The sequence below is a fragment of the Lycorma delicatula genome, chromosome 1, assembly GCF_047948215.1.
Source record: "Lycorma delicatula isolate Av1 chromosome 1, ASM4794821v1, whole genome shotgun sequence".
Taxonomy (NCBI): domain Eukaryota; kingdom Metazoa; phylum Arthropoda; class Insecta; order Hemiptera; family Fulgoridae; genus Lycorma; species Lycorma delicatula.
In genome coordinates this window covers 162,019,550-162,034,142 of record NC_134455.1, presented here as the reverse complement: position 1 = coordinate 162,034,142, position 14,593 = coordinate 162,019,550, and the positions used below count along the sequence as shown (strand labels likewise).

Below are 14,593 nucleotides of genomic sequence, written 5' to 3'. Positions count from 1 at the left end.
GAACTAACAGTGTTCTCTAAAATTATCTGTATTCGTATACTTTTAAATAGAAAAAATATTATCGTATTTCAAATGTATAACAAGTCCGAGCCCAAGAGACAAGAAACTAAATGTCACTGTTAACAGTGACTTTTAGTTTTTGTTAAAGCCAAAAACTAATCGACATTGCTGTCGTACATCTACACAAGATAAAAAGGACAACTTGACGATCTTAGTTGACGAATCAACCATTCCTCGGAAAATATATGACTTAATATTAGCTGAGATAATACACAAAACAGCGGATAATTATATAATAATTATTACCTCTGATCTGATAAAAAATAAAACGGTTGATATTATGAAATTATAGAAAATTTTATTTATTTTCTACGGTTCAGAGTCTACTAATTTCTGAAATTTATAAAATTACAACAAAAAAAAACTTTTCGTAATCAAGTTTTAAACTAGTATCAGATTTTTGGTGGTTTCGGGTAGTTAATAATAGCCAAATAAAACATTTTAAGAGTAGCCACAATGTAAGTAAGTAGTAATAACAATATGGATTTACTTCTTGTAAGATATATTTTAAAAGTATTAGTAATAATGGTCCATTACATTATGTTTCAGTACATGGGGTCTACTCCAGTGGCCGGTCCAGATCAAGCCAGCCGAGCTGAATTTGTACGTGCTCATCTGGAAGCACTAAGAGTGAGTTTGAACAAAATTTAAATATGTATTACAACTTAAATACTCTTTACGGTTTATTATAATATTTTTTATTAGCATCCTATATACGTACGTGTATGTAAACAAAACGAGATTTTTTCCACAGTTCGTGATTCATATACTACTGATTACTATTTTTATCTTATGTTTATGTATTTTAACTAATTTAGTTAATTTTTTATCGTTCATTTTAAAGTACATTCTTTTAAATATATTTATTATATTTAATTATACATATGTGCCGGAAATCATGTTTTTTTTTGGAGCATATGTAAAATATTTAATCAGTACTTTGAAACTATTCTTGTTCTCATACCGTGGATGAGATCATCCATGGATTTTTTCAGTTTCTCCAATAGTGGTGCTAAAGTACGACCAGAAAAATGTTTATTGAGAAAATCTTAATTTACCAAGATTCTCTTGAAAATTTTATTATTTTCTATTCCTGAATGGGATAGTTTTTAATCATACTTTCTTTCATTGATTCGACTGAAACACTTACTTTCTATAACTGGAGTTTAGTCAGTTACTTAATAATGGATAACAGGGCATACTTTCATTCTCATAAATGTACTTAGTAAAATAATATTTAGTTATGCTTGCTATTCTTGTTAAAACTACACTTTTACTTATAAATCTTTACTACTGATTACTATTTTTATTTTATGTTTATGTATTTTAACTAATTTAGTTAATTTTTTATCGTTCATTTTAAAGTACATTCTTTTAAATATATTTATTCTATTTAACTATACATATGTGCCGGAAATCATGTTTTTTTTTGGAGCATATGTAAAATATTTAATCAGTTTAATAGATGTCAAATTGTTACCTAATTGGACGTATAGCTTTCAACAAACCAGTATATTTTTCAAATAAATACTTATGTATTTTTAATATCATTACGTTCTTAAAAGCTACTCCTTAAAATAATAATTGATATCTTCTTACGCATATTCGTAATATTCACTTATGTTAAACATTTTTGTGTTATTTTCGTATCGTAACTTATTAGTTCATAAAACACATTTATTTCTATTTAATACCAATTTTGTTTCTCATTAATTATATGTTGTTTTTCAGCCGTCTGTTTTACAGTTTTCGTCGTCAAACTATCATACTGAAGTATACCTAAACGTGACTAAAACCTTTATTTTGTATCTACATTAAAAGAAAATAAACCATATAAAATTTTATTAACGAGAGAAACAGTTTATTTTTCTATGATTTTATTGTATGTTTTGTTTTATTTAATTTATCAGTATAATAAATGTTTTTTTCGATTTCGTATTTTAAAATAAGAAGAAAAGTAACATTATTCTGTTATAATTCATTTTGATTAAAAGTTTAATTAAACTTTCTAATCTCTTTTGATTGTTGAATTTAAGAAAAAAAAACAGATGAAATAAGAATTTGAGGGAAGAAAGTAAAGAAAAATAGTGGTAACGGGAGAGGTGCTCTTCTGGTGGTGCGGTCGACATTATACGTTTGGGTTTAAGAATTCTATTACACGCTGCATCGCTTAGACCTATTTGTGTATAATAGGAAATCCGAGTTGGGCATGTTGGAAAATTGACTTCCATTTGTAAGAAATTCTCTGAGAAATCTCCTGCTGTTTTAGATGGAAAACTTCTGTAATTCCCTGCAGTTAGTTTGTGTTTTTCTTTTATCCAAATCACGTAATAATATATACAAACTAAGACACTGTAATCTCTTTAAATTGTTCGAAGGATTTCATAAATTTAAATACGAGAATTTCTGTTCACTTTAATTATTTTATACTTCTCTGTATAAAAAAAAAAAATAAATTAGCCGAATTAGTTTTTTTTTCATTTCGCAGTTATGTATTAATTCAATTTCCTGTTTCATAAACTTAGTTTATGCAGGATTTAAACTTGTTTTCTGAAGAATAGCTGACTCGCTTATTTTTTATGTAAATATTTAATAATATAGAGTCATTTAGAATTACTTTTTCCATTTATTTCCATATTAAAATTTTGGTAAAAATGCTTATTTTCCTCTTTATATTAAGGAAAATAAATAATTATTAAAAAACCTTATTGTAGCCTAATATTAGGTTGCAGTATGTAATTCAAGATAAATAGGGTACATATTTTAAGATGTTGAAAGAGATTTGAAGAAAGTTTTTTTCTAAATCATTTTGCATAAAAAACAAACAGTGTAAAGTTTTTCTAGCAAACTGATTAGTTTTTGCAACTAGTCTTTTTCTAGAAAAGTAAATGCATTTTGTAAACTCACTATTTGCAATTTTTTAGAATACTTAAGAGTAACAGTGGAAAAAAATTTATTTCCGAATTTTTCGTTACAAATAATATTTGTTAATCTCCCGAAATAAAACCCAATATTGATATATAGAAGCTACATTAGAAAATTTTATTCTAACGTATTTCTAAGCGTTATATCCCTAACCCATAATATCAATTTTCATAGGATATTTACGCGTCTTTTCTACTGGCATTCTGAATAATAAGATATGAAGGAAGGTTACAAAATATTATAGACGTGAAAAATAAAGAAAACTATTTACACGTCTCACGATTGATTTTCTTTCTCACCTTACTACAGCCAAAAATATTTTGTCATAGGTTATAATGTCACGATGTCGGCTCTGGAAGGAATGTTGATGCCATGTTTCGAAAAACCACCTTTTTCAAATTCTACGAGAGTAACATCTATGTGTGAGTGCACTCGTAAACAACGTATTAGTCGAACCTTTCTCTCAATTAAAATTGTTATTTTCTTATCATCCTTTGACCAACTCACATGACATTACACAAACAGAAATATTTAGTATTTACACTGAAATTTTTAAAAATGTACATTATTACAAACTTTTTAAGTACTATTTTTTAGCAAAATTTCGTGAAATAAGTACATATTTATGGGTTTTTGTCAAGTTTCCTAACCAAATAAGTTGAGGTAACCTGCCATGAGATGAAAGTCCTTCCAAAAAAGAAATAACCCTTTTTAGGGCAATAAACATTCCGTGTGGGCTTAGTAAAAAGAGTGAGGAGTTAGGTGGTTTCCTTCTTCCCTGAAGCAAATATACTGGCACACCAATCCCAACAAAATACATATGACAATTGTATAAGTTCTGCAACTGACATCATTACATTTTTCATCATAGGAACTGAATGTATATAACAATTGTACTGAATTGTACTGAACGTAGGAACTGATTTGTAATAACAATTAATTGCAGAGACAGAAACTCATACTTGGACCATCTGTACCTCAGGTGTTTTACAACCATCAGTCAAACATTGTAAAATGAATAATTGCACTCCTGTCGAGAAGTAGCACAATGTTAAGGATGTAAATTAATAAAGTGAAGTAATATTACTTAGGAATATTTTATAATTTTATAAAACATATTGAATTATCTAAAAGCCATTTCCGTAGTAATTATTTTAAAATATTGCAACTTCAACTGATTTGTAATGAATGATAAGATTTAGAGTGTACTAGGATGAGTCAGTTTACTTCTAATAATTTTACCGACATTAGAAACTTTGTATTAATGTATCGATTTCGCCAAAGGTTTTTTGTATATTTGAAATAATTAAATACATTAGCTATTCAAAGAATGTACCTGTACACTTCCACTTCTATTTATGAAAAATAAATAAATAATTTGTATTAAACACTGCAAATTAACGAAGACGATTACAGATTTAATATTTATTCTACTTTCATTCAAATAAATCAATAAATAACGCATAATTAAGTACAATTATTGTAGTATATAGTAATAAATCAAATAGGTTGTTACAGAAAATTAAAGAAGAAATTATTTATAAGTCGATTTACTTTTTATTTAATTTTTAATTAAAACTCACTGTATAAAAATAAAACACAAATATGATATTATAAATTTATGTCTAGGAATCACTTAACAATAATCGTGACGTTTTTTAGGACTAATTAAGCAGTTCACCAAAAGAAGCTTACAAACAATAATAAAGAAGCTTGTATGTGAAAATATAAAAATGGAAATTTGTAGCGTATGAAAAACGCCATTCTTGACCGGGATTCAAAACTGGGGCCTCAATATGGAAGGCGGAACGCTACCACTCCCCCACGAAGATTGCTATATTTAATAATTAATAATTTTTATTTTTATTGAAAAGACAATCACCCAAACAAAAACGATATTAATTAAGTTTAAAGATACAAGCATGCAGTTGCTTCGTAAAACTAAAAAAATTCTTTACTTGCGCAAAAATTACAAATATTTAATCTTTTTCTTTTTACGTGAATGTATGTACGCTTGTTCCACCGTAGCAGCTCAACGGCTGAACGGATTTAGATGTATGACCCCGCGTTGAAAATCCTACGTTATCGGAAGTGACATACATAGGATACATATATAAGCACGTATATATTGTCGCCCAATAGCTTCTACGGCACGTGGCACTTAATAAACTTGTAATAGCTTTGAGAAGGACTGTTGTTGTCGTCGATTGGCTTCGACGGCTTGTTGTAACTAATAACCTTGTGGTAGCCCTGAAAAAGGCCATTTTTTGCGTTAACTCTGAGAAGTGTTGTTGGGTCCGGAAGCTAGTCTCCGGCGAAGACGAGGAGTTGCGGCTCGTCCATTAAAATCAGATCGAGCTTCCCCTCAGCGGCAGTTGGGTCCCCGTTACAGCGTAGCAGTGATGGCCCCCAGAGCACCACAGTGTCGATCGTCTTTCGCCGGCGCGGCCAAGGCGGTTCTCCCCGTGCGATCCCACGCTGAGCCGGCTGCTGCTGCTGAGTCCGCCAGCCAGGCGATTGAAGCCCGGCGAGCTGGAGCGGGAAGCTAGTGTCCGCGTCCAGCGACTCCCTCGGCGAGCCGGCCAGGCTTGCTGCTCCGACGGGGATATTGGCATCCGCCGGGAGGTCCCACGTTGAGGCGGCCAGGGAACTTCTTCCAGCTTCTTCTTCTACTTGGTCTTCTCCACATGGTGGTCGACGATGAATTAAAAATTCACTCTTGTGCACGCTCTTTTATTGGAGCCTGTGAGTGTTGGGGCCGCAGCGCTGCTATGATGGGAGAACTGCGTTGTCATCTGCGCGGCGAGAGTGAGGCTTGTACCAGCGCTTACGTATACTGTGCTCCCGCTGACATCTAAACTGCTACCGTCGTCGTCCGCCGATATTAAATTAGGCATATATGTGGTAACAATATATATATATATATATTTGTATGTGTGTGTTTGTTTGTCTTTAAAATTCATACGTTTTCTTGATGGACAATAGTTCGATTATGTAAGTATGATCGAATAATGACTTAATCGTGGAGATCAAAAATAGACGTCGGATGAAGGATAGTAGGAAAAAAGAGTCTCCGTGTTCCCAAATGAGTAATTAAAGACGATTAGAAAACACATACCTTAGTATCGTTTATCCTATATTTTAGAGCAGTGTTTGTCAGCAATGTTTTCTTTAACACTCGTGTTTTTTTTAAATTTTTTAATATTTATCTATTGTTTTATAAATTAATCTGATCAAATAATTTATGATTTATTAAAATATTATCAAGTTGAACTTCTCGTATTACAGTTTCCCTTAAGTATTTTAGTTATAGATTTAAAACTTTGATTTCATGAATTTAAATTACAAAATGTGTAATTTTATTCAGAACAAATTTTTTATTTATTCCAATCTTTATTTAGAAGAAACAAAACATCTAGAACTTGTTCACATTCATTTTTTATTCACCGTTATGTGTAGATTTATAACGTCAGTGTCTTGAAAAGTTTTTTAAAAATTATTAAAATTAAAAAATTCTTCTCTTATTGTCGTGTCTTTTATTTTTCTGAAAAGGAAACGCATATATTTTCACATGCATAAATTTAGAACCAGTAATTGTGATTTTTGAACAGGTGCTGAGTTTTATGTATAATTTTTTTATAAAAAACCGCATAAAAAAATCATAAGGAAAACAGCATATGAAAATAAAGAAAATATAGTAAAATAAAAGAGAAAATTTTTATTTAAATTGACAAGATATATTTTACTGTTTTATAAATATATTTCAAATATATATTTTCTGTTTTTTTATTCTTTGTTAATTCATATTTTTTTGTACGGTTACATTTTATAATAGTGAAAATGTGTTCCTATATTTTATTTAACTTACAACTGTTTTGTAATCCTCTCTCACCCTAATTGGTGCTGAACTAGTCGCATGACAATAAGCTTAATGTTTCAGTATTACTCCGTTTTCCTGTATCTAGCACAAGCCGATCTGCTTTGGATTTACTCCCCTCGTAATAGACGACCTGTGAATTCTACTATCCATTTGTAGATAGAAACATTATGTTAAACTCCATTTTAGTTTATAATCCTTCGGTAGTTAACTCAGACATATTCCATTCGGTATTAAACATAAATAAATAAGAACACATCGGTTAATACATGCTATTTTTTTTTTTAAAACCTCCCTTGCTTTCTTAAACTATAACTGTAAATTTCAGATCTAGTTAATTTTCTACAATTATACGCACGTATATTGTGATTAGAATCCTTATAATCTGCTGCAGCAAGATTTATTTTGTTTTCTTCAACCTACTTTTGATTTATGTCAGTAAAAATTACGATAAACAATCTAACTAAGGATAGAATCAAACGTACTGGCCAGGCAGTTAAGCAGTATTCGATCAACAAAGTATGTTTCACATCCGATAACGTAGTGGTCACTATTTTTGTTGTTAACAAGTTTCACTTTACTTTCCCAACGGTTTGATATTATAATCTTCACTGATAGTATAGATTTTGTAGTGCATTACAATTCCTATTCTAGATAATTTTTTCTTCTGTTTTACACTTAAAATTTTCCTAATTTAAAAAAAATAATACCCTGTTTCATTTAGATTTATATATTTATTAGAACGATCTTTAAAAAAATTAAACAAACACTAAAAATTCGAAAAAAAAAACAGGGAAATTTATATATACCTGGTTGTTTTGGGGATGATCAAACGTAGTCCGTCTTATAATACTTTAAAACTTTCAATTGTTGTCCATAAATTTAAGTCTTTTGTATTCAACATGTTGTATTCAACACATTTCCTGGTAGACATCACTATCACTTATTACCTTTTGAAAAACATTTTGTATTTATTGATGAAAGACGAAATTGAAGGTAAGAAAGAAGGACGAAAGAGATGAACTCATTGAGACATTATCATTAGACAAACCTCGCATTGAAAAGAATGCGCTATTAATACATTGTTGGTTTCTCTATGATGGCTTAAATTCACTCAGTTAGACTGTATACACATAACTTGGAACTGAAGGTATAGAAACTATTGCACAATCTGGTTTTTGAATCTTTCTCCACTACTAAAAAATAATTTTTTTGTTCGTCAGGAAGTAAATAATATGCTACAATATTTGATTTTTCTCAAAAATGTACGAACCATAAACGAAACCATAGGGTGAGGAGAATTCTCAAAGGAATGATCCTACTCATTCCAAGTAAAATGGCGTTCTAGAAACCTGATTGCACTAGTTACACTTCAACTAACTATTTTTTAGTAAAAAAAATTGTTTTATCCCCTAAAATGCCGCTTTACTTTAACCTGATTTTTTTTGTAGAGGATTGATTATGACAGTCAAGGTGGCTGTATCAAGTTCTTGCTTGCGTAATGTAACGTAAAATGTGTTGTATTACATAAAATAAAAATATCAGTCGGTTTTAAAAGGAAATTAATCATCTAAAAATGAAAAAAATGTTTTTATTTAGTTTAACATACTTAAGGAATTATTTTTAAACATTGCAATTTTTCTATCTAAAAAATACAAGAAATATTTTTAATATTATTTTTTATTAGATGTGGCTTTCTTGGACTTATTGTACAGATTTACGTTTGCAGCTGAACATTTTTTTCCTTCTAACACTACAACTAAAAGTTGAACACTAAACTAACACTTTCGAAATAATTGTTTTTCCAAGCACACCGCATTAATTTTGCAATTTCACCATTTAGAATTTTAATCAATGCAAGCTGCTCTATTATTTAATAAAGCACAAATCGGATTATAATTATAAATATAGAATTTTTTACTATAAATGCTAATTCACTTACTATGCTAATACGTTTTTACTATAAACTTATTTTTCTCTGAAATATCTTTGTACTGGATAAATATTGGATATTTTGTTCTCTGGATATTTTTGTACTAGCCGAACTTAAATTTTTTCAGTCATACTTTTAAAACATTTATTCTCGTAAATCTTTAAAAAAGGCATCGTATATTTTTATAATTATTTTAGAAAATTTTAGGGTGATGTAATTTGGTTACTATATTAAAATATAATATTCAAATTTTGAACTTTGGAGTTGTTTGAAGTCTAAAACTTTTGAAGTTGTTGTTGGTTAGAAGGAAATTATTCCAAAAAAATATTCCAAGACAGAAGTTGGATGATTTATAACTTTTGATTATAGCCTTAATGTAAAAGCTAATTATTATTCACTCACCGCAAATTACAATTTCATTCATGGATTCTAGTTAAATCCTTTTTTCAATAACAAATACCGAAAGTATAAATTATATACAAAACAAATGAATCACGTTGATAGTACGCTAATATTCACTTACGAATGTAAGTAAAAAAAAAAAAAAATATATATATATATAACATAAAATACCATGTGAAATCATAAAATTAGAGAAACAATTTGTATCAAACACACTTTTAACATATTAAAAAAATTATACCAAAGATTTAATAAACTCTACGAAACATGCTTTGAGTTACGCAATTATTAAGATTAATAATTAAGATAGTAGGAATTCCCTTTGTCCGACAAGACTGTTTGAGCTTAAAACTAAGGTATTGTTATAGTACAAATGCATTGTTGCATGATTTTGCTTTAATCTAAAATAATTCCTTAACTTCCATAATCTTTACTTTGTTAAGTTAGATTTCGAATTTTGTTGTAAATTCTGCACACTTAAAAAAACGAAAGTTTTTAAAATTTTTCATATCTCAACAATATATCCGTTTATTTGATCTACTAAATAAATGCTCCTAACAAAGAAGTGCTTTTCTATATGCACTAACAAAGAAAAACTGGTACTTAACGATAAAATGAACTCTTCTAATACTAAAATATATTATTCGGATTCATTTATAAGAAAATCACTACACTTAATTATAATTTACAAAGAAAGAAAATAAGTATTATATACACATATATTTAATAAAAATCACAAGTTACAGTCGCAAGTAACAAAATCTTTATCTCAAAAATGTATCTAGCAACAATAGGCTTTTTTTTCAGCAAGAAATTTTTCATTCGTAATTATTATTAGCTACTAAATTTTCAGTATATCACTTTTAACAACTGGAAAACATTAGCCTATTATGATTACATCGAAAAGTACGCAAGCTATTCTTATGAAGATATACAGCTGACTTCATTTAATCTTCCTCATTATGTAAACATTTCAAGCACTACTTTTAAGTTGAGATCTGATAATATGGAAAGTTTTAAACTGAACATTTTATTTTTTGATTTCTCTCACACATATAAATATTAAACGCAATTGTCTTACTAAAAAAAAAAATAATAATTATAATACCAAAAACTAGAAAAAACTGAATAAATATTTACCTATGGAGAATATCTAAAGCGCATGATTGCAGAGCTATATTACCAAAATAGCTCATTGTATCGAGATTAATTTCCAAGCACTTACAGCAGCTGCGAGTGACTCTCAAAGCAACCTGCTTGCACTGAACATTCGAAACTGATAGATTTTAGTTTGTACGTACGTGTATGAGTTTTATATATGGCTTTTTTTAAACTTCAAATATGAGCTATTGTAACGTATAGAGTGTATCGAGAAATAAATATCTAATTTTTCTATTTTAAGATTAATTTTTGATAGTATCCTAAGGATAAAATTGCACTTCAATAATTAGATTCAAGATTTATTATGTTAACTTTGATGCTTGATTTAACTTAAAATTTTCTTAAACTATCCATTTATCTAATATTTTCTTTATTGAAAGACCAATTGGATAAATACAGTTTAAAAATTCAAAGTAATATTATTTTTATCAATAAAAAAGCAGTATTATGTAAATTATTAAAAGTTGTCTTTATAATTGTTAACCAGTGTTATCACTCTACGCTGTGATTAATATTAATATTTTTATTGTAATTTTTTTTGGATGATAAATATTAAAATTTATCAATAAGTAAACTGTATTTAAATTATTAAAACTAAAACACTACGTGAAAGTAAATTTTAAATGTATATAACTTACTGTATATTCCTATTAAGTTAAACTATGACGTCCGGATGAAAGGCTGAGGCGCTACCTGTAGGGTCTTCCTATAGACCCGACCCCAAAAAATAACATTAGTGAGATAAAAGCACGAAACGACTGATAAATCTCAGCCGAAATGTACAGGCAAACCGTAATCCTTTCTTTTGGGATGAGTAAATTCGGTAATAAATGCGTGCAGTTACTTACAACGGTCGTTCGCTTTCGATAATCAACCGTTACCTATACTGTTTCATAAAACGGAAAAATAGAAAACTACAAATTTTGAGCTGTAAAAAATTTGAGAAGTTTATATATTTGCATAGAGTAGAATAGGATTAAGTAACTAATCAATCATAAAAACAATTACGCGTTTGCCGAAAACTGAATTCACGTACAGAAACTTCCTTGTCTAAAATATTTTAAAAGCCGTACTTTACCCTGAAAGCACTTTTACCCAAGATCGGGCTTTTTACTGCCAAAAATGAGGAAAATAGACCCAGGGTAGGACTACAGACACAACCGCCCTCGCAAGTACTTGAATAGTTAGTTAATTAATGTAGGTTTAATTTTATTAAATTAGGTTTTTCTGCAGTAATTAAATCGTTTTAATACTTACTGTGATTGGTGATTAAAATTTAATTACAAGTTTATTTAAACTAAAAAGAAATTCTCATTATTTTAAATATAAATTCCTAGATACTTGTTTATAAACCACTTATGGATGAATTTATAGACATTTTATATTTCATTTTGACATAATGCTTATTACATTGACGTACTGAAAAGTTGCACTTTTATTCAATCTTTTTAAAAATATATTTATCTATATTTGTATAACATACTGCATTAAACGCGCCTTGTTTTTTAAGCTCTTTAGAATACCGCTTCGGTTGGTTCGTCGGCACACCATTTATAGCAGTCATTGTTATCTTTTTTCTGTGTTAAATTAATCCATACTGCGTGCTTATAACCACCTTCAGCAAGCCCCTGAGAGCTCATTACGTGTTTTTAAAAAGATTTTCCCTACCCTGACAGATATTTCCATCTACATTTTAAAAATGATTGCAAACGCAATTTTCCTGTTTAACGTTTAACAACCGAATGATTGCAAAATAGCACTTTTGTTCAGACTAATATTATTTCAGTAAAAAGACGCTGGAAATAATGAAATACAAACATTAATTTAAATTGATGATAAAAAACTGGTGATTCCCTTTAAAATACTATGTAGATTTTGCTTCCGTTGTTGGGGTAAATATAAGATTTATTTAAAAAATTTACTATAATCATTTTCTCTCTCAAATAGTGCAATAAATTGACAGTTTTTAATTAAAAATTGTTCTATTTTCAGGAGGGAGAAAAATCTTAAACTCGAAGCTCAAAGGGTTTCAGTCCATAGTGCTTACAGTTACTCGTATTTCATGCCGCTCAGTTTGAACGATTTTTTTTTTTTATTGAAATAAGAAATAACTAATTGGCTTATTGAAAAATTATGAAAACTGAATTTTACAAAATTAAAACGTTTCTAACAGTTTAATTACTCTCAGAAATACTTTTATTTCAAATCATAATTACAAATAAACCGGTTAATTTTAAGTGTTAGATGTGGTACATTCATGATTCAAATTAATCGAATTCACAAGAAATAATTTCCCTGTCGGTTTAATCCCCATGTTAGTTGTACAGTCTGTTTTTAATACAAAGATTAATCTATTCATTTTTTTACACCTTAAAGCATTTTCATGAAATTTCACTCGTTATTATTCCTGATATCTCTAATTATACTATTCTTAGAAAATCTGAATTAAAATTTCTGATAACAATTTTTTAATAACCCCATATGTGTTAGGCGACGTAATCAAAACGTTACAAATGGACTGGCATTAGCATGAGTCACTTCCATAAATTATATAGTAATTTTGAAGTATAATTATCGTCCCGTGCGATCCTCCTTGAAGAAAGTGAGGATAAAAGCAATCATCTTGGTTATCTTCAATGAGTCGATAATAGTGTTGCATATCAGACGGTACCCCTTTGAAATTCAGGTGGTATTCAGCCCTACCGTGATACCTTCACTCTGTTCATTAGAGGAATTTGCCAAATAGTTAACATCATTACTCTAAAAAGACGATACTACAACCGGTGTCTTTTCTACAAATGTTTTGCAAGCAATACAATCTTACTAAAGAGTATGACAAATAGAAATAAAATAACCAATTAATTTGTGTTTTTTCCCGTTGTATACCAATATTAAATAAACTACCTCAGATCAGTAATAAAGAAAGAAATATTACGTGCCAATATATGATTACTACAAAAATAGCATTATTGAAATACAATATAAAATTAGAATGAAGCTACAGTTTTTAATTAGTATTTTCCCTAGACTAGAGTGATGTGATTCATTATTATTCAGACCAGAGTCAGTGGCGTCAGAAATTTTAAGTATAACAGAAACGAAATAATGGAAAAGATAAAATCATCGAACTGCTTTAGGGTGAATGGCTATCCAGAAGTGCAGTTTTTGTGGTTGTCTGAATGGATATGGAAATAAACTAAGTATAGGTTGTACAAGAGTGTTATTGAGAGTATTTTATATTATGGGTCAGAAGCTTTTTTTTACGTCGGAAGTGGGAAAATGTACCACAACAAACGCCCAGTAGCCCCCGTACATACTATATGCGTGAGGTTCACCGCCTACTGCAATGGGACCCACTAAAAAACCACTCCCTCAGGCAACGTGATGCTGGAATTGCCGCCGACGGGCACACCTCACAATCATACAAATACTTACACCTCTCATTCACACTACTTACAAAAATATATATATACACTATACACATAACTCCTGACAGTGATACCGACCCCAGACGGCAAGGCCGCGTCCCCCGGGAGCCATCGATGATGACAAATCAAGGGCACCCCCGGCATCCGCCCCCGAGAGCGCCCCATCACCACCCCTACTCGTCATCTTCACTGTCCTCCACGTATTCATCAACTAATTTTTGCCGAAGTACTCCTCAGAACCATTGAACACAAATGTTCCAGCCCTCACCAGAAGATAGCATCAATGCATGACACCCACCGGTGAGTTCAAATCTTCCTGAGGTTTCTCCTCCAGCCACCTTGGGCAGTCAAAAAATGTATGTGTTACGGAATCCACCGCACAGCAGTATTGGTAGCTATCCGTCTGTCTTCTTCTAATTTTACGGAGGTAGACCCCAAACGACCCGTGACCCGTTAGCCACTGAGCCGTCCAGAAGTCCACCTCCCCATACGTTCTGGTAACCCACGCTGTAATATCTGGTATTAATATATAATTCCAGCTCCCCTCTTTTGCTCTACGCCACCTTTCTTGCAACTCCGTAAGCATTCGTGTCCTTGCCTCTTCCCTTCCTCTTGTGGTGCTGTCTACCCTCTCCCTGACCACGAGGTCCAACGGCGGCAATCCTGCCACCACCAGTGCCGCATCAAGGGAGACCGTTCTGTACAGTTGTGCCCTTAACGCCAACTTCATGTACACCCTATTTAACCTCCGGGTGTTTTTTCAAATGTTAAAAGCCACCCTTACTGGCACTGCATGCAACATGGCCG

The 14,593-nt window shown here is 30.5% G+C and overlaps 1 protein-coding gene across 1 annotated transcript in view; it reads left to right on the top strand.

Annotated features, from left to right (window-relative positions):
• Positions 1–14,593, top strand: part of LOC142318210 (EGFR adapter protein-like) — a 1,091,782-nt gene that overhangs the window by 324,594 nt on the left and 752,595 nt on the right. The window contains exon 3 of the mRNA XM_075354771.1: positions 610–690. Coding sequence (XP_075210886.1) covers positions 610–690 — 81 coding nt within the window. The remainder of the gene's footprint in view (positions 1–609; positions 691–14,593) is intronic.